Source organism: Acanthochromis polyacanthus, chromosome 19 (genome assembly GCF_021347895.1).
Source record: "Acanthochromis polyacanthus isolate Apoly-LR-REF ecotype Palm Island chromosome 19, KAUST_Apoly_ChrSc, whole genome shotgun sequence".
NCBI classification, from domain to species: Eukaryota; Metazoa; Chordata; class Actinopteri; family Pomacentridae; genus Acanthochromis; species Acanthochromis polyacanthus.
The window spans coordinates 28,206,249-28,228,094 of NC_067131.1; the positions used below are offsets into that span (position 1 = coordinate 28,206,249).

Genomic DNA, 21,846 nt, shown 5'->3' on the forward strand with positions numbered 1-21,846 from the left:
TAATGAACCAACAAGGAAACCCAGTGCAGTGTGTTGTTTCCAGTTGAGCCATCTCCCCAAATGTGAGGATTCAATGCTTTTTTTTTTTGTTATATGCTGAAGTAAACTAAAATTCTTTGACTGTTGGTCACACAAAACAAGATTGTTGAAGATGACGGGCTGGAGGACGTCAAAATTGGTGTTTCCTCACTATTTTCTGATAGATTGAAGGCTCAACAATTAATAAAGAAGCATCTTTTCTATTTATTAGTTGTCAACTTAAACAGTTAGCTGGTTTATTATTAGTTATTTAAGGACAGGGCTTTTTAAATGTGAATAATTTCTGCTTTCGTTTCTCTTTTTTTTTTTCAAAGCACTGGATATCTTTGGATTGTGGACAGAATATGACTTTTTAGGACGTCATTTTGGGCTTTTAGAAGCATTGATTGGCATGTTTTTTTGTTTTTTTACCATCAATTGATCAAGAAAATAGTGAAGATAAATTGAGGATTCAAGTAATGGTTAGTTTAAGCTTTAAACTATTATCCAACAAGCATAAAAGGAAGTGGTAAAAGGAGCTAAGTCTGTTGGTAAATGTAGAAATATCATTTCATAGTAAGAACAAATACATTTACTGCAGCCCTCCATCACATTCCACCCCTTTAAATGTCAGCAAGTAAAACATTTGTTATTTGCATCCACTTTATCACCATTATTCCTGCAAATTCAGCTTAAAAACTGATAATTCCTCCTGATAATTCCTCCTAAAGTTATCCTTTTATTGAACGTCTCTCGAGCAGGAATCCGTTTATCTCAACCAGTTTAACACACACCATGTAGTTTATGATGTAGTTTTTATGTCACAATCTCTACGGTACAACATCTTTGACACAGTGAGGGCATTTTTTGGGTTATTTACAGCAGGTATCATGTTAGAATATGTTTTTTTCTGGCTTTTTTCATCTTGTGCAGAACAAATAAACCCAAACATCCACCTCCAGCAGCAGTGCTTTGTGTGTCTGTGGTCACTAGGGGGCACTAAACTCCCAAAGCAGGACTTTCATCATTTCCATTCCTGTCGCTTTCCCCCCCGACTGACTCTGACCCTGGAGTCTGCTGACGTACGAAGCAGCAACAGTTTGCTGTCGCCTCCGGCTTCCCCGAACAGCGGACAGATGTTCTAGTGTTTTCACGTGTGAGGGGGGTGTATTACCAGAGGTGTGCTTGTGCTGTTGTGTTGTTAAAATTGTGTGCTGGATGTAACACAGGAAACATTGTTTGTTGTTAACAGACTGTGCAGGTTTTGCTCAAGGACAGATTTGGTTCATGGATGTTGTGGGTTCTCACATTAGCTGCTGCTCTGTCAGGCCTGGAGGTCGACTGTTAACCGCAGTTTGTTTACTCGGATATAAGCAGCGACTGACGGACAGTTTAAAGCTGCTCAGCACGTCTGACAGGTTTACTTTATACCACTGCTGCTTCTGATGCAGGTTTATGCTTTCACTTCTCTTCTTTTTCTTATTTTGTTTAGTTTCTAGAGACAGAATTGTAACTAGAATTAAAAGCCGCCACTTGGCCTTCTTTGTAAAAACAAGAAAAATGGATTAAATTGTGGTGCTCCCTTGTAGAGCTGAAAGCCAAAAGCCAGTGTTTTTTCTCCATTTTTCATCTGGTTATTCATTATTTTGCCTGTAGACTACAATCTGTTATTGTTTGTGTTGCAGATTTGTTTTGATTGTTTTTGTTTATTTGAGAAGAAATTACAACTTTCTTTGCGCAGCTTGTTGTCGAAAAACCCAAAAGGCAACTTTGTTTTTTCTCTGAGGGCGGGATGGGTATTCTTATTTTAAATGTTTTTAAATGTTGTACAGCACTTTGAGCTGCTTTTTATTGTATGAAAAGTGCTTTATAAATAAAGTTTGATTTGATTATTCATACTTTAGCCTGTTGACTATTAACCAGTTTTAATTCATATTAAATTATAATTAAATCGATTCCCCATTTCCCCTTCTGGTTTAGTATTTTTCTAGAGAAGAAATTATTACTAGAGTTATTAGTAACTATGCCAACATTTGACCTTTTTCTCTTAAAAAACAAAACGTGTAGCATTTCCTTGTAAAATTGCTCTGTAACTGTCAATGAATCCAAAAAGACAATGGTTTATCTACTTTTTTTTGTCTCGTTTTATGAACCAAGTTTGCTTTATATCACCACTCACCATATTTCTATTGGTTTTTAGAGAAGAAACTGTAATTTTCTTTCTGCACTTTCTCCCTAGATTTAAAAAAAAAAAAAAAAAAACCCAAGAGGCAACTCTAGTTTTCCTCTATTTTTATCTATTTTTTTTATACGTCTGCCTGTTGACTACAAACTAAGTTTAACTTGTATTATTGCAGAACAAATTCTGATTTTTCCCCATTCACCCTTCTGGTTTTGTTTTGCTGCCAGAGACAAAACTTACAACTAAGCAAACATTGAACCATCTTTTCTTAAAATAAATAAAAATGTAATGTAGCTGCATACTAGATGTTAAGAAATCCAGAAAGACAACCCTGTTTTTTCTCCATTTTTATCTCCATTATTTTGCCTGCTGACTGTAAACCGGGTTTATTCATATCATCACTCAACATATTTCTTTTAGTTCTTAGAGTCAAAGCTATAATTTTGCTTGAAGGGCTGCTCCTTAGATGTCAAGAAACCCCAAAGGCATCTCTGGTTTTTCTCCATTTTTTTTTATCTCCATCCATTATTTTGCCTTTTGACTATCAATAATTTTGTATTTTATATCACTGATAAACAAATGTGATTGATTTCTCATCTTCCCTTCTGAGTTTTTTAGTTTCTTGAGACAAAATTCTAACTGGAGTTAAAGGCCAACGTCTGACCTTCTTTGTTAAAACAAAGAAAATTGATTAAATTGTGATATTTCCTGGTAGAGCTGAAACTTATTATACCAACGATGTTATTGTTTGTGTTGCAGATTTGTAAGTTTTTTTAAAATAAATGAGAACTTTCTTTGCACGGCAACTCTGAGTTTTCTACATTTTTCTATCTGGTTATTCATACTTCTGACTATGAAACAGCTTTACTTAATATGATTGCTGAACATATTTAAATGTTTTTATTGTTTTACATGCAGATCGATTCCCCATCTTCTTCAAAACAAAGAATTAATTCTAACTAAGCCAATACTTGACCTTCTTTCTTTAAAATCAATAAAACGTTGTGGTGTTTACGGATTGATTTCTCACTTTTCAGGCACAGAGGTGAAAATGAGCCAGCACAGACTTTTCATCTATTGATATTTCTGTCTAAAAGTTATCTTTAATAGTTTTCATGTACTTTATATTCCTTATATTCTGCATCGCTAAACACTGACAGCTGCTGGTGAGAACTCCAGCTGGATAGATCTGATTAATTCTGTCTTTCAGGTTCCGTCTCCACTGAGGAGGTTCTGTCTTTATTACTGTTTGTTTGTCGGCAAGATTACACAAAAACTATCCAACAGATTTTCATTAAAACTTATTTTACAAGCGTGGACTGTCGGCCTCGGTGGAGTTCTGCTGTCTGGATTCTAGTGCTTGTTTGGTTTTTAGAGAAGAAATTACAGCTACAGTTTTGACCTTTTTCAGAACAGTTGTAGGGATTCTTTCCAACCAAAGTCTTCTGATTCCAGCTTGTTAAATGTGAATATTTTCCGGTTTCCACAACGGTAAACTGAATATCTGTGGGTTGTGGACAAAACAAGAAGATGCCATCTTGGGTTTTGGGAAACGCTGATGGACATTTTTCACCATTTTCTAGCATTTTATAGACGCAACAATTCATCGATCCATTGGGAAAATGTTCGACAGACTAATCAACAGTGAAAATTACCATTAGTTGCAGCTTCAGACCGCTTTAGACTTCTAAACGGTCTCAAAGTGTCCTCATAGTCTTTTAGTTTTTAGAGACAAAACTATGACTACAGCTTTGACCTTTTTCAGAACACATGTAGGGATTCTTTCCAACCAAAGTGTTCTGATTCCAGCTTGTTAAATGTGAATATTTTCTGGTTTCTATGACTGTAAACTGAATATCTGGGTTGTGGACAAAACAAGACATTTCAGGACGTCATCTTGGGTTTTGGGAAACGCTAATGGACATTTTTCACCATTTTATAGCATTTTATAGACACAGACTAATAAACAATGAAACTAATCCTTAGACTGCTGTTTCACGGTCTCCTGATTGTGTTTTAATTTTTAGGGAAGAAATTTTAACGAGAATTTCAAGATGGCCTTAAAAGGCAACCCTATTTGTTGTGTTTTCTTTTTAAATCTCCATCGTTCTGCTTGTTGTATATAACCTGTGTTTGCTTCATGTCACTGCTGAACATATTTTCATGTTATTGATTGGTTGGTTGGTTGATTCTCACCTTTCAGGCAGCTGTTCTTCTTTTCTTAGCTGTGAAACTAAACCACCAGACGATACATTGTTTGTGAATAAATTCTTACAGTGCAGCAGCTGAAACAGGAACTATTTCCACTTTTTAAACTGCAGCTGACATTTCCTGTCGATTAATCTCCATTCCTCCCGTACTCGTTTGTGCCTGTTAAATACTAGAAAATACAGAAAAACGTCCATCATATTTCCTCTTGACCATTATTTTGGCTTCCCGCCGTTAAATGATGATGATCAACTGCAATATTGATGTTCAAATGCTCACAGAAAATTTAAAATCAAACTGACAGAAACCCACTGGGGAGTGATTGAGATGTTTTGGCTTCAATTTTTGGGCAGACGTCCTGCCGCTGTGCTGCACCGGTTTTATTTAGATCTGCTTCTAGGAGACGCTCTGTGAATAAAGATCAGCATTAGTTTGATGCAAAGGTTTGAACATTAGGAATCAAACACAACAAAGTAAATATGCTCTTTGTCTGTTTGTCAATTCCATGTTTTCCATGAAAACTCACACTTTTATCCATGTGCTAACATAACTGCACAAGGGTTTTCTAATCATCAATGAGCCTTTCAACACCATTAGCTAACACAATGTAGCATTAGAACACAGGAGTGATGGTTGCTGGAAATGTTCCTCTGTACCCCTATGGAGATATTCCATTAAACATCAGCTGTTTACAGCTAGAATAGTCATTTACCACATTAACAATGTCTACACTGGATTTATCATTCATTTATTGTTCATTGAAAAAAAAGATTTTCTTTCAAAAATAAAGACCGCAAACGTTTGAACGGTCGCGTACCTGAATTAAAGTTGCTCTAAAGGAGTTAAAGCTGTTCTACATTAGTTAAATTTCCTCTATATTACTTGAAGTTTCCCTATATTATTTAAAGTTGCTATGTATTAGTTTAAGTTGTTCTAAATGAGTTAAAGTTGCTCTATATTAGTTAAAATTGCTCTATATTAGTTAAAGTTGCTCTGTATTAAAATTGCTCTATATTAGTTAAAATTGCTCTATATTAATTAAAGTTGCTCTGTATTGAAATTGCTCTGTATTGAAATTGCTCTATATTAAAATTGCTCTATATTAAAGTTGCTCTATATTGTTTAAAATTGCTCTATTAGTTAAAATTGCTCTATATTAATTAAAGTTGCTCTGTATTAAAATTGCTCTATATTAAAGTTGCTCTATATTAAAATTGCTCTATATTAAAGTTGCTCTATATTGTTTAAAATTGCTCTATGTTAGTTAAAATTGCTCTAAAGGAGTTAAAGTTGCTCTATATTAAAGTTGCTCCATATTAAAGTCAATGACTTGACTGTTCTCTGTGCTGTTCAGTAATAAGACATTTTAAAAGGAACAATTCCTTTAGAAAACTGTTCTTAAAAAGCAGAACTCTGGATTATTTTCTTGTTTTCTTGCATTTTCCAGAGGATTATTCAGGTTATTTTAACTTGCGTCACCAGAAGCGTCTACCCTGGTCTGATTTTCTGTCTGTTGTTTTTAAATCCTCTCTGACAGGTCGAGAGAAGAGAAAGGGTCCCATGATCTCTGCCGGTGATGCCGAGTTCCCGCGGGATTACCACACGCTGGCTGCCGGCGGCGGCCGCGGGGCCCGGCGGTTCCCCGACACCACCAACGGCGGCTTCACGTCGTCCTCGCTGGACCGCCGGCACAACTCGGTGGCCGCTAAGAGCCTGGAGGCGCTGAACAGCATCCACAAGGCCGACATCGAGCGGCAGCGGGACGCCCTCATGGACCTGCAGAAGAACAAGTACTCCAACAGCCCCGGCAGCATGTCGCAGGGCTCTGCTGCTGCAGGACGACAGGTACTTTAACACTGTTACCACAACAACAACCGTATTTACTGCATCTGTAGTTGTCCTGCCACTAAAACCCTCAACCAGCTACATATCTTTATTTAACATACAGAAATATAGAAATTTCTTGTTTTCTTCCATCCTCCAGAGCATAATGCACGACTCTACTTCAACACTACTGTTTATATTCGCACACATGAAGCTGTTTTTTATAATCAGGCAGCTGCTTCTTTTATAGTGAGTCAGGAAGTACAGTGTCCTGTGAGAAAACAGCATGAAATTTATCATCGTTTTCAGGATATTGCATCCTTTAAGCTGTTTATATTGTCGTAATGTTATTATTGTCTGCAGAGATACTGAGGCTGAACTCAAACTGTGTTCGACCCACGTGATCTCAATAAAAAGAGTTTTGAGAGTTACAGACACTAAAACAGACGTAATATAATCGAATTGTATTGCTGTTTGCACAGGTACATGACAGTTTAAGTACACTGGAATTCTATGTGCAGAGAATAAAGGAAAATAAAAGTAAGACCAGCAGCAAAAAGACAGTCATCACATAACTGCTGAAACTCCACCTCCTTGGTAGAGCAATAAAATAAGTATATATTATCTAAAAACAAAGAAAAAAGCAAAATAATCACCTAGAAAATGTATTCACATATTAGTTAGTGTACAGGAGTAATATTGCACCTGGATTAGGACGTTATATTTGGAGTGAGGTGGTTAATTGAATAAATAAATACTGTAAATATATCAGATAAACTATAATAATAATATACAGTGCTGTTAGAAAGCATCACCTCCTCTACAGGTATCTTCTACTTTTTCATCGGAGTGAAATAAGTTTTCCAATAAATCAACATTTAAATAACATTTTCTTGCATTAGCTTAGTCTTATATTAAAATTAGTTTGATGATCTGAAACATTAGTCTGACAAATATGGAAAAGTAGAAGATATGTGTAAGAGGGAAAATCTTTTTTTTTTCCTGAACCTCCTTCAGAGATTTGATTCTTTTACTCCTGTTTGTTTGTCTGACAGATTCAGATTTATTTATAACATGCAAAAAAAACTGAAATATAGCAAAAGTTTTCACACCTGCCCAAGGCAAAAAAAAGATTTTTTTTTCCAGAATGCGCAAATTTCTAAAATATTCATGCTGTAGATTCCAGGCTGCCTGCTTCTCGTCACGGTGGAGGATTTGAGATGTTAGAGGGCAAAAAACTGAGGTTTTGTCGTGTCATTTACATCTCGGTAGTGATTCATTTAACCCTCCGAACTCTGAGCAGTTTCTGGTTGTTTTATTTTTATTTGCTCCTGGCGTGTTTTTCCTCCATGTGGGCTCATTTTCACTGCAATATAAAGTCCTGCAGCTCTTTGGAAACAGAACAAGAAGCAGAAGGAAGCCAATATGTCAAGTTAAAATGTCATGAATAAGAAAAAAAGTTGAATTTCTTTGATTATTTGTTCTACAAAATTTTTTAAAAAAATGCCAGTATGAGTTAATATTTAACAGCTGTAATGCTATAAATCATTAAAAAGCAAAATATCTTTTATTTTTATTTTTAGAGCAAAGTTTAAATCCACAGAATCAACCTACAGAACATTTTCCTAGTGTCTGCAGGTGTTACCAACAGTGCAAAAAACAAAAACAGTTGATGCTACACGCTATAGATAATCTATAACCTGTTTAAATCTGCTCATCAGCTGTAGAAAGACGTTTCACCGTGCTGAATGTATCTTCCTGACCCATGCTGCATTTATTTTATTGCTGCAGTAGCTTTCATTTTCCACTCACGGTCATTTTAGACAAACATTGAGTTATTTTGGGCATTTTTTTTAATCAGACATTCAGGCAACTTGAAGTCATTTTAGACTTTTTTTTTTTTTTTTTAGTAATTTTGCAGAAATTTGAGCATTTTTTAAAAAAACAATTCTTAGACATTTTTCTCAATTATTTTGGACAAATTGTAGGTGCCCGTGTTTCAGTCACTTTGGCCATTTTTCAGTTATTTTGGAGAAATTTTAAGCCATTTTAGACTACTTTTCTCAATAATTTTTGACAATTTTACAGATTTTAATCATGTTTGGATTGAACATTTATTGAAATTTATTTGAAACTCGTCCAAAGTAACATAAAAATGTCCAAAAAGAATTTTTCAAAATAACTCAAAAACTGTTCAAACTTTGTTGAAAGTAGCTCAGAATATCTATGTAAGTCATTTTAGACACATTTGAAGTCACAAAAGTAGCTCAGAATATCTATGTAAGTCATTTTAGACACATTTGAAGTCACATTTCAGCTTGTAGGAAGACATTTCACCATGCTGGATGTATCGTCCAACAACTTGCTCCTCTGTTCACTGTTTCTGAGCCGTGCTACATTTATTTTAGTCATCCTGTAGCTTTGGTTTCCTCTTTGTTTCTGTAAGACTAAAATCTGCACAGCCTGCAGTTCAGCCAAATATTTACTGAATTTCTGTTTTGTAACTGTTTTGTTGCAGTCAGTCGTGGTCTTTTGGTTGTGCTGAAGAACACAGAATAAATTAGTTTTTTTAATAGAACCTGTTGCAAACTATTTGTTTTTTAGGGATTTAAGAAAAAAGAAACATGTAGAATGAAGTAATTTTGATGAAATCTTTTTTTAGCTTCGATTTGGTTGTTGAAACACGTCACGTGATACCTTCAAGGACTGTTGAAAATTTAGTTTTTATGTTTTTCTTGCCCTGATAAATGGTAATACTTTGTTTTCTTTCAAAGCTTTTCTGGCCTGCTTTGAGGTTCAGAGGTTCCTGCTTGGTGTAATATCTTCTTTTTGTGCAGCTTTTTAATTCGTCAGCATCTTTCAATTAAATTAGGTGTAAAATTTGAACAAGAGCCGACAAGGACTTCTTTACAAAACCCTCTTTGAGTGTTTTTCCTGCTGTGAAGCCACAATGACAGGCCTTAGACCATCCCTGAGTGTATGTGATGTGATGCCGATCCGGTTTCAGAGTGCAGCCGTAGGGAGGAACGATTCTCTGAGTGCTTTCTGCTTCCACATATGAACATTTTTTTCCTTAGAGACAATAACGGACCGTCGCTGGGCTTTGAAACCCACACGAGCGCATTATGTGTGGAGTCGCCTCCAGGGCTTCAGCGGAGGCATTTTTATGACCCGTACGAGGGTCAGTAATGGCCGTTTTTTAACCGGTTGTTAGGTGAAAGAGGCGGCGATAGAATATGGAGAAAAGGGTTTGAGGCAGGTGGTGAGAAAATGTCAGAATGTGAGATATTAAACCCTCCTCTCCGTCTCCTCGCTTCGTCTTCTGCCTTTCATTCCTCCATCTATCAGAGGAGATACCTGAGACAGATGGTCCGAACAGAACGCTGCCTCAGCTCCTCCGTTAGGATCTGAAGGAGCAAAGTCAGTGTTTACTTTGCTGCTTTCTTTCCCATCGTCAGAGGATCTATTGTCTGTGTTTGAAGCCCAGACATGTGGTTAGCCTAGCTTAGCATAAGGACAACATGAAGGTCGAGCAGCTGAACTGGATCTCTGCAACACACTGTAAAAAGTAAAATAAAAAGTAAAAATCTGACAGTAAGGATGTTAGAAAAAATACTTCAAACTCTGGAATACTGTTATGTTAAAAAAAAAAACACTGTAAAATCTGTGAAAATGCTGCAAATAAAATATTTTTGCAGATTTAAATACAGCAAAAATATAAAAATACTGCCTCATGCCGGTATTTTTTTTGTTAATCAGCGTAAATTAATGTTTTATTCTGGGATTTTACTAATTCATACCTGTAATTTAATAAAACTGTGAAAATTTATAAAGTGGCTTTTAAAAACGTGTTTACTATTTCTCGATATTTAGTATGTGTAATTTTTCTTTATATATACATGCAAATATCTGTCAAATATATATATTTATATATTACACTGTATTTTAAAATGTTCACTGTATTTAAATCGGCAAAAAAACTTAGATTTATGTATTTTTGCTGATGTGACTACAGTGAGAATTATAGAATACAGTTTAAAATACAGGTATCTGATGTGGACATTATATTGTAATTTTGGCCTGTAATTTTTTTACAGGCATATAAATTCCTATTTTAATCTGTAATCTACTAGTTCTTATCTGTTAATAAAAATGGTCAAAAATTATAAAAATAATTTATAAAAATTATTTACCATTTTGAAATTTTTAATATGTATTTTTGTGTGTAAATAAATGCACATTTCTGTTAAATATATTTATTTTTGCTGATTTAAATATAGTGAAAGATTTAAAAATACAGTGTAAATACAGATATTTAATGTGGACATTTGTTTATAGTTTTGGCCAATTTTTATTTTTACTTTGTTCAGCTCTGTGGTTTTACTCATTTTAATCTATAATTTAATGAAACTGGAGACATAAAAGATAATTAACCATTTCTCAGTTTTTAATATGCACACTTGTCCTTTCCAAACAAGTCAATTATCTGTTAAATATTTATGTTTTGCAGATAGAAATACAAGAAAAGAAAATGTAGAAGAACAAATTACGGTCACTATTTTGATGTGGAATTTATTATTTTTAGTATAATTTTAAAGTTTGTTTTAACAGTCAGCATGTAAGCTAATACTTTGTTTGGTTTTAGTAGTTATCTCTGGTTTAACAAAAAATGTAAAAACAAAACATTTTAATCAAGTATTAATTTATCAATCTTTTTTCTTTTTCAGATAATCTGTAAAATGACCTAATATTTTTGCTTATTTAAATGAATTAGTGTAATATTCTGATCAAACGTAAAAGAATGTATTCGCATTTCTAAAAATACAGATATTTGATGTGGGCATTAGTTACAGTTTTGGCCTTTTTTTCCCCCTGTGACAGTAAATCAAGTCCTTTTAAAGATACTTATATATTTATACTGCTTGTCGAGCTGCTTTAAGCTGGATTTTATTTGCTTCATGTTACTGAGACATGCAGCCACACATGGTCCAGAAAACATCATTAGTCTCTGTCTGCATTATTAGGTTTTTTTCATGGGACTTTTTGTGACGCCTTTGATTTTTTTGTCATGTTGGAACTCACCTGTAATCTGGGACTACTTGATCTACTTGTCTAACATTTTAGATTCTAAATCAATGGCATGATGAGGAATAACAGTGAAAATTTCAGGATTTTATCATTAATAGCTGCTGAGATATTGTCGTTGAAACAGACTCCAAGTTCAATGTGAGGAAAAAAAACCTGAAAGTGGGTTGTCAGATAATTTAATACGGGCGGTCCTCGGTTTACGATGTCCACGACCTACGGCGTTTTTTTTATTACATCGGAACTGGTTATGTGGAACTAGATGGCGAGCGGAGCGGACAAATACGTCGTCATGCGGCGCTAAAAGACGGCTTTGTTTACATTTGCCGATCGTATACCACCTTGGATTGTGCTACATTCGCTAAAGTTTTGCCCTTCATTATGGCTCCCAAGCATAAATCAGACTCTTCTGATGGTAGTGCTTGGAAGAAAAGGAAAGTCATCTCCATGGAAGTGAAACTATGTATTATAAAATGCTCAGAACATGACTTTTCTGAAGAACTAATTGGAATCAAGATGCATACAAAGGCTTTGTTTACATTTTTGCCGGAGTTCCAACTTGCGTCAATCCGTTGGAACAGAACTCTGACTTGGGTTGAGGACCCCCGTATATCAAACTAAGATTTCACAAATAAGATTTTACACATCTGTAGTTGGTGATGAAAATTTTTCATGCAAATGAATGAGCAGAAATTGTTTGAAAAACTTGAAGAGCTGAGATGAAATGACCCTCCTGTGGTTGTATTAAAGTGTTTGTTTCCCTTCTTTCGTGATTGATGCTGCGAGGCGAGTTCAGACAACACAGGTCGGACTGGTGTCAGAGGTTTAACTCAACGCTTCAGCGCTCATCACATCAGTCTGAACTGCTGCTGGATGTGAATCAGAGGCTCCACTGATGCCAGCGACATGAAAAGATTCAATGATACGGACATTCAGACGTGGGAGTGTTGAAAGTGAAGCTGATTTGATGTGATTCACTGCTTTATTAGAGGGGTGTATGTAAATACGCTGCAGTCTGGAGTCTGAGAGTGTGAAGAGCTGCTGACTCATATGAAAGGTTCACTCAGGAGACCTTATCTGTTGGCTGAGAGGAGAACAAGAACACCAGCAGGCGTGTTATTCCCCCAAAGGAAGCCGCTGAGCGACTCAAAGGCCTGATCTGTGTTTGCTCGACCACAACACTGGACTTGGCCCAGTTCTGGTTCCCGTGCTGACCGAATCTAGGCCACATCCAGGTACGTGGCTGAAAGTCTGGAAGCCTCACCGTGACGACAAGATGCTCTGACCGGCTGGTGTTTGCCAAAAATAGTTCCGACATGTGAAGGCAGCGGCACATCTGAAGAGCTCGTCGGATATTTGGATGCGTTTCAAAACTTCCTCCCCCTCGCCTTTCAGATGATGGTCTGTAATTCAAACCCATTTTACACTCAGACTGGACAGAAAAGCAGAGGCGAGAAAATTATTTTCATTTCTCAAACATCTAGTGATTGAATTATATGTTCATTAGTAATCAAGGATACCAATACCGAATACGGATTTGCAGGAAAAATTGTTGTCAAAATTTAGATTAACACTAAATATCCGCTATTTGTCACAAACTATTGATGTCAACACATTTTCTTGGGCAATTTTGTCGATTATTCTGAGTTTTTTGGCATTTCAGGGCACAAAAAGGCGTAATTTGTACTCGCATTGTGCAAATAGACTTAATATTCCACCACTTATTATTTGGATGAAGACACAGTATTGGGATGTCTCGATCTATTTATTTATTTTTTTTGGAGTCATTTAATATATAGTATCTGCTAATTCCTGATACAATTTTATTAGATAATAGGTACTTCATGTATTGTAGATTAGCTTTCACTGTTTATTACTGTAGCGACCATGAGTCGGCATATCTAGGTTGACAAAAAAAGCATTGTGGGGTTTTTCAAGTAAAGGGGCACCATGACAGAGTCTTATATTCTGCTTCATGACCTCCATCCAAGCTGAGATCAAGTAGGACATCATTCTTATTTCACAGTGGCATATATAGCAGATGCCAAAATAATAATACCATAATTTAGTAAAATATTTAGTACTAATGCATCATTTTTAAAGAAAACCATTCAAATACACAACATCTGTTTGACAGTAGATTTGTGTTGATTCGATCAATCAAAAACTGACTTTTTTCCGATTTTCGCGTCGATATTACGAGTAATTCTCTTAATAGCTTGTTGGTTGCACTCTTTATTATTACTCTGACTGACTAAGCATTTATTTTTACCTCTGCCAAGGAGGTTGTGTGACACCCAGCGTCTGTCCGTCCGTCCATCCGTCCGTCCGTCCGTCTGTCCGTCTGTTAGCAAGATAACTCCAAAACGCCTGGGCAGATTCAGATGAAATTTTGAGGGGATGTAGACTATGGTAAGAGGAAGAGCTGATTTAATTTTGGTGGCAATCCGGAAAGGATTCTGGATCACTAGATAGCTCAACTGGTTAAGAAGGTGATTTGTAAACAGAACTGTGTCAGACGCAGATTTGATTCCAGCTCATCATCCTTTACTGCATGGGTTTCCTGTTTTCCTCTCTATCCTTGGCGGAGGTCTGCACTCTGAGTGCTTTTCTAGTTTTGGAGTGTAACACAGTACGTAGGAATATGCTTGAATATCAAATCTGATATTTGTGGGTTTATTTTGTGCCATTTTCCTAAATAATACGTTTCATGTGATGTAGCTTAGCTAAAGTACCTGATTGTTCTACCAGGTGGAATTTCTTTGATGCCCTAACTACCAGGAGGGTGAACAGCTTTGTGGGGTTTCGCTAACAAAGGAGCACCATAACAAAGTCTTATATTCTGCTTAACGACCTCCATCCAAGCTGGTGTTAAGTGGGACATCATTCCTATTTACCAGTGCTACATATGATAGCTGTCATCATAATAATAATACTCAACTTAAATGCATAGCTGCAAGATTCGATTTTATTTATTTAGACAAACCTTTTTGCTTTGCAAACATTGTTTTGATTAGCTGACATAAAAATGATTGCACCAACTTAGTGTTTTGTTATTTAAACTTTCTGCGCCGACTGAATTAAAACTAAATTCAAGTTCTAGTAAATTAATTAAATTGGATGTTTAGTTCAGATTTTCAAAACCTAAATAATTGGTTTTATAAAATGTCACAGAATCCAGAAGAAAGACCAATTCTCCAAACTCAATATAACAAATTGGTTTACTATAATTAAATTAGAGAATGCATTAAAAATGGATAATAATCAGCAAATGGAGCACATTCTTGGCTTAAAATGATTAAATTAGGTTTATAAGAAGCAAAACTAGCATTAAAGCAGATTTATAGAAATATAATCTGTATGTAGGCCTGACAAGTTGATTCAACTTGGAATTTGGAAATTTTGCAGCTCGTAAGACAAGTTTGAAGTAAATAATCAGCCAAAGTGCAGTAAACTGCCATTGTTAAGGCAACAGGAAACTTAATTTTCAAAGGTAAGTTAAGTTAAAGTGGTTTGTTTTACAGGACTCTTAGTATTTTGTTTATTGTATTTTTTCAAATGCCAATGATTGCAGACAAACGAACAATTCCTTTAAACCAATGTAATGAAATTATAAGTTGCATTAAAAATATATAACAATCGACAAATTGAGCAAATTCTTGACTTAAAATGACTAAATTAGGTTTATAGGAAACAAAACTAGCATAAAATCAGATTTATAGAAAGATCGTCTGTATGTAGCCTCAACTAGCTGATTCAACTTGTTTTTAGTTACTTATTTTCTGAAATTAACTCCACAAACTCAAGACAGGCTGAACTTTTTCAATGCAAAAATTGATAATATCCACCAGCAATTGATGTCCATTGGTTTATCTTGCACACCCCTGGACTGTTTCTCATCATATCTCTCCAAGGGCTCCCAGTTCATTCAGTTGAAAACATTCACATCTCACCCATCTCTCCTTGAATCCGGCATTCCCCAAGGCTCTGTTCTTGGTCCCATTCTCTTCATCATTTATCTTCTCCCTCTTGGCCATATATTCCATAAATACAACATTCAGTTTCACTGCTATGCAGACGACACACAGCTCTTCCTTTCCACCAAATTTTTCTTCTGTTTAATTTCCTGCTTTTAAACATTTTGCATCGTTCAGTTTTATATTGTTATTGTGAATGTGTTTTGACTTTGTTTACTTTGTACGGTATCCTTGGGTGTTTTGAAAGGTGTCTATAAATAACATTTTTTTTAAGTTTGGACTAAATCAACCAAATTGCAGTAAACTCTCATTTTTAATTCAGCATGAAACTTAATTTTCAAAGATAAATTCACTTAAGATGGTTTTGCATTGTATTTTTTTTTTCAAATGCCACAGATTGCATGAGAAAAAATAATTCCTTTAACTCAACATACACTACCAGTCAAAAATTTGGACACGCCTTCTCATTCAGTGGTTTTACTTTATATATGTGTGTGTGTGTGTGTGTGTGTGTGTGTGTGTATGTATATATATATATATATATATATATATAGAGAGAGAGAGAGAGAGAGAGAGATCTATACATTGTAGATTAATACTGAAGACATCCAAACTGTAAAAGAATACACATGGATTTTTGTTGTTCAGTGTTATTCTACAATGTAGAAAATAATACAAATGAATAAAAAGCATTAAATGACATGTCCTGGTAGTGTTATTAAATCAAAAGTTACATTAACATTTATTTTTTGAGTGGACCGCAATAAATAGGAGCATGCTGTCTTGTCTTATGATGGCTGTTTTGTTTTTTTTTTGTTGGTGTTTTTTTCCTCACTCTCCGGTGTGGCAGCTCCACGTACGTGAACACCTTTGATTACCTGTCTGGACTGCAGCTCTGTATTTAACACAGACGTGAGATTGGAATCGATCCGCGGAAGAAAAGCAACAACTGCATCTTTAAGTCCTGTCTGTCCGTCTCTCTCTCTCTCTCTTCCTCCATGTGCTGGGTCTATTTACCGTCTATCTCCTGGTAGGGGGGAAAGATGAAAAAAAAAGAAAACACCGGAGAGAGAGAGAAACAGGTGGAGTCAGCCGTCGCCATGACAACCCCCGGTTCCCCCCCGCCCCCCCATATAAGGAGAACCGAGTGATATCATATGGTCGCTTTGGGAAGGAGGCACACGCTGTACTGAGAGAGAGAACCAGCGACAGTAGGGGAAAGGCTGCTATTTATTTTTTTTATTTCCTTTCCTCCCAGTGTTTATGTCGGGGATAGAGTGACAGCGAAAGGGGGAGAGAGAAGGAGGAGGAGGAAGAAAAGGGGAGGAGGGGTAGGAAGGCACGCTATAACTGCCTCGGAGGCACTACTACAGGAACCAGCGGAGGAGGCGGCGGCGGCGGCGGATCCTCGGGGCGCGGGAAAGACGCCGAGCCGCAGTGGAAAAGGAAAGGAGAAAAAATAAATGGAGAGGGGGGAGGAGGAAGAGGGAGGCGTATGGAGGAGCGGCGGGAGGAGGATGCGGCGTCATTAAGTGGTAACTCTCCCTAACCCCGTCCTTGCTGCTTCTCTCTCTTTTTTTTTTTTTTTCTGGGCTTGAGATGGAGTGAAAGTGCAGGAATGTGTGCGGTGACAGTGCTGGCAGGGGAGGGTCCGCTCATGTGTGCAGGCAGGTGAGAGGGGGGAAGCCAGGTGTGTCCGGGGCTGCTGCAGAGGCACACGCGTGTTCGACACATGAGTTGGGTGAGGTGGGCGCAAAGATGGCTACTTGGCATGCAGGTCAGGCATCTCCCGGCTCATCCTACCCCCCACCCCTCTAAGTCCTGCCCGTCTCGGTGCATATGTGTGCTTTGGGATTTCAGCTCAAGTGATTGAGAAATATTGCACTGAGTCACGGCGCATCGGGGGCCTGTTTGTCTTAGAAGGTTTAATGTTCCAAAAAGGGTTGTTGGTGCGTTAAATTATCTGCGGACAGGTGATTACACAGATATATATATAGGAGGGATTATAACACAATTATCATCTGGTGGTGATATTAAAGCCCATTTCCCAGTTGGCAGCCTGTATTTATGATGCTGAACCCTTGTGTCGTCCTGCGGGTCAAAATTGAAGCGTTTTAAAGTTTGAAAATGTGGGGGAAAATATATATTTTCACAGTGAAACCTCTGATGTCCACATTTTTAACATTTTTGGGAAATCTTTGAACATTTTTTGGTGGAACAAAAGAAATGTTAAAAATGTTTAAGAACATTCACAAAAACAAGACAGCTCAGTTTTATAAATTTTCAGAAAACTTATTTTTTTATTGTTGACTTGAGATAATAATAATAATAATAACACTAATAATTTATTTTTTCTCTATTTTGTCATGTATTTTTCTACTGCGTCAAATCCACTCAACTTCAGTTTGATATCTCAAGTAAACAAAAAAAAAAGTTTTCTGAAAATTTATCAAAACAGAGTCTGTTTTTGCAAATGAACTCTGAATATGTAATCACTTTAGATATTTTTAGGATTTTTTGAAGATTTTTACTCCTCTTTTGAAAGTATTTGCAAGAATTTTCTTGCCAAATTTGGGGATTTTTTTTTAAATAAAGCTTTTTAGGGAAACTTATAGAATTATTGGAATTTTCTTCCTGAAGGTTTTGCAGATTTTCAGAAATTTGTTGAATTTCTTTGAATTTTTGGATTTCTTTCAAACAACGAAACAATTTGAATTTTTGGTGCCCGTAAATGAGGACAACAGGAGGGTTAAAGGTTGAAGGCAGCTGGAGGTTACTGAGGTTTGTTGGTTCTATATGTTGAGAAATAATCCTCAGTTGGATGGTGTTCCAGTAAACTAAAGTAAAAGTAAACTGGTGAGATGTTAAATTCAGGTATTGAATGCAAACTCTTACTGACAAGAATGGGTGGGCATTTTTTCATTTACCTGTCAGTGGTCCAGTTTCATCGTTGAGGTCGGCCAATCAGATGATCCTTAAAATCCCTAGATCCAGACTCAGAAACATGAGGTGACTGAGCCTTTTCTGTGGCTGCGCTCAGTCGAACTGCTTACCTGCTCAAATTAGAACTGCTCGGTCTCTTGAAACCTTCAGGTGCCGACTGAAGACACACATGTACCGTCTGGCTTTCAGTTGACGCCTTGATATGCGTCTTTGTTTGTCTTGCTCTGTATATTTCCTCACAGATTGTGTCTTGTTTTCAATTTTGAACTCTAAAGCACTTTGATCAGCCTTGGTTGCTTTTTAGATGTGCTACACAAATAAAGTTGACTTGACAGGAGGGCACACAGCTGATCAGATTGCTAAAATGAAGCCCGTCTATCAGTTATATGGGTCATTCCAGAGTTGGAGGGCATTTGAGCTTCAACATTTTTGAAAAATAAACCTTCTCTTTTCCAATTTTCTGCTCCATATTCATCATTAGCAGGTAATAAACTACCAAAGGCTTGATTAGCTCAGCTTACACATCAATGGTAGCATTTTTATTCCATGTTTTATTTGTTGTTTGCTAACCCTACTCTAATCACAGTTACAGGGTTGCTAATCCATGCTAATGTTAGCTTTTTGTCAGCAGTGGAAGCTAGATATTTAGCTAGCTGTTACTGCTGACCAAGAGGACAAACTGACTGATGGAAAACAGTAAAAAGAATTCTGATAATGAGGTAGAGTGAGACAGTCAATCACGGCTGACAGTGTTATGAAAATATGAAAAAAGGAAGAGAAGACATAGCTTTGCTCTACCCATTCTTTGGGTAAACTTTTTTCTATCTCTTCTACCAGCTAAAAAGATTTTGGCAACAGGGTAGCATGCATAATAATTATTTCAAATGTTATTTTGGTTAAAAATATTTTTTCACATTACAAGAGACAATGAAAAAACTAATACCAAAAAAAGGAGATTTAAATTTCATTTTAACTGTTTTACTTGAGATTGACATCAGGGGGGTGGGACAAGAGAAAAATGTCATTTTAGGGGGAACTCCAGACTTATTTGGTAGTAGTAGTAGTAACATTGCGGAATTTGTAAATTATACCAGAAATACATTATGAGAGACAGAACTGGACCAAATACCAGAAATAGAAATAGAACCGGAAATAGAGCTAATGGCGTCACTTGCTGTTGGTGGATTAGTGGACAACCATGATAGCATCCAGAGTGAAGACAGATTGGTCGACATTTTCATTGGTCACAACGATGTGCCTGCTTTATACAGGACGTTCAAACAAAATAGTCGCATGTTCAACCGTTTTTAGAGAATGTGAGTTAAAATTTTACTGAAGTGTATGACAGTCAGCTGCATTAGCCACAGTGATGGAAAGTTGGACTCCTCCTTCATTGGCTCAGTCAGAATCTCTTTGTCTGACTCATGAAACAATCCATTTAGCTGTTAGCGTGGTCCAAATGTGAAGCGTTTAAAGCTGAATGCTGTGTTTCACTCTTTTCAAAATCATTTTTAATCACATATCTATCTGAGTGATCTGCAGCCACCTGGCTAGCTGCTACCGTAGTGCGCATGAGGCGTTTAGGGAACAACAGTGAATGGTAGTTAACCAATAAGCAAATGTTCAGCAACAGAGGAGTTTAGCCCGGCCAGTTTATATCAAACAACCTGGAGGGAAAACAAGATTTTCCTCAGATTTTTTTTTTTTTAGCAAATATCAATCCTGAAGTTGCCATCGATCTTTACATGAATCCAAGACTAGGGGATGCAAAAGATAGTTTGAAAGAAATAAAGAAAATGATTCATCAGCATGCAACCAAAACAAGATGCAAAGGTGCGACCAAATCACGTGATTGTTTGACAAAGTAGTGGTGGAAACTGTTGGGTTTTAAATGTAGAATCGACTGTTTTTGTCACAGCAGTACTGCCAGCGATGCAATCAATCTGGATCCCTGATTTTGGAGGTCTGTTTTGTGCTGTGTTTTGCCTTATTTTGTGTTTTCTAGCAGACTGTTTTAGCCACAAAACTGGCGGGAGACTAGAAGCTTCTCTGTGCACAGCTGCCTGGCTAGCGCCTGCTGATGCTTGTGAGGTGTTAAGGGAGGATTGGTAAATGTCTACCAATATCCTGCATGTGAGGTTTTAAGTGACATTCTGTAAACTGCATTAGTCTGTGCATGCACATCAAGTAAATTCACATAGATGTGATAAAAAGGCCAATGTAGTGCATTTGTTGCAAAGACTGCAGTCAGAGCACCATTGAGAACTGAGCTTTTTCTGTTGGAACTTTGCCATTCTGAATTTCTGGAAAGTTGAAAAAGCAAATTATCTCCAAGAAACTCATTGTGCGTCGTGACAGGTGCAAAGCTGACAGAGCAAACTGAAGCAGTGAGGAGTCAGAACTGATATTCAATGCCTAAAGGTGTGCTGGAAACTGAATTATGAGCTGATTCTCCTAAATAATGAAGTGCAACCAGTTTAAAAAGTGTAGAGTCTTAAGCCCTGTAATATGTGAAAACTCCCTTGGTGGGTAGTGTGGATGGCGTACAGTCCAGTATCTGAGCTGCAGAGATGTTCCTTCACTGTAATGTGACCAAAATGGCATCATTTATTGTTAATAACCTTCACCTCTTTTCATGCTACTCTTAGATTTACTCCTGTCCACCCAAACCGTTATGTAGCCGCATCTCTATGAAACAAAAACACTCAAACCTATACATTTTTGGATGCCATGATGAATTTTAAATAAAGCATTGACTGAAACATCGACGTTCAGCTTTCATTTAAGGATTTGAACCAAAAATCAAGCATTAACTGTTCAGGATTTAGAGCCGTTTCTCATACAGATTCCCTCCATTTTCAGACTCAAAAGTAATTGGACACACTGACACAATTATAAATATGAGGCTTATTTTTAACACTTGGATGCAAATCCTTTACAGTGAATGACTGGCTCAGGTCTGGAACCCACTGACTTCACCATATGCTGAGTTTCCTCCCTTAAAATGTTCTGCCAGGAAATTACTATGGGTCTTTCTGCCCTCAGTTTCGTCTTCAGTAAGTGAAAAGCAGCTCAGTTGAGTTTAGATCGGATTACTGTCCATACCATTTAGGAACTTTTCATTTTAGGGTGACTCGATAGCGTCTGTATTTTAATTCCCAGCTGTCTGAACCTTTATTGCACATCATCCTCCTCCCTTTTCTTCAAATTTCCCATCTACCTCTGCTGCTTCTATCAAAAATGAAGGCCTTAAGAAGCTCTTGTGTTGCCGTCGTGGTCTGTTTTGGGTCAACCGTCCTGTAAGGTTTGCAGCATTTGACTAAATCTGAGCAGAAAGTGTTGCTCCGGACACTTCAGAATTCATCTTGCTGCTTCTATTAGCTGTCACATAATCAATACCAACACCAGGGACTCGGCTCCATCGACAGACATACATGCTGATGCCGCCACGCTGCCTCCTCTATGTTTGACAAATGATGTGGTCTGCTTTGGCTCACGATCTCTTCCTCTCCCGTCCATCATCCTGATACTAGTTCATCTTGGCTCTGTCTCCACAAAGAGTCTTATTTTAGGTTTTGAATTTAGAAGTTTGATCTGTTCTTTTTGGCT

The 21,846-nt window shown here is 36.9% G+C and overlaps 1 protein-coding gene across 9 annotated transcripts in view; it reads left to right on the forward strand.

Moving 5' to 3' along the window:
• The window catches only part of LOC110960444 (SRC kinase signaling inhibitor 1-like), a 206,479-nt gene that overhangs the window by 71,024 nt on the left and 113,609 nt on the right, over positions 1-21,846 (forward strand). For 7 of the 9 annotated variants that reach the window (XM_051939812.1, XM_051939806.1, XM_051939807.1 and 4 more), the window contains exon 2: positions 5,946-6,253. In XM_051939812.1, the coding sequence (XP_051795772.1) occupies positions 5,946-6,253 (308 nt within the window). Of the gene's footprint in view, positions 1-5,945; positions 6,254-16,428; positions 16,830-21,846 lie in introns of those variants that run through there. The other 2 variants (XM_051939813.1, XM_051939814.1) reach the window with 1 other exon arrangement.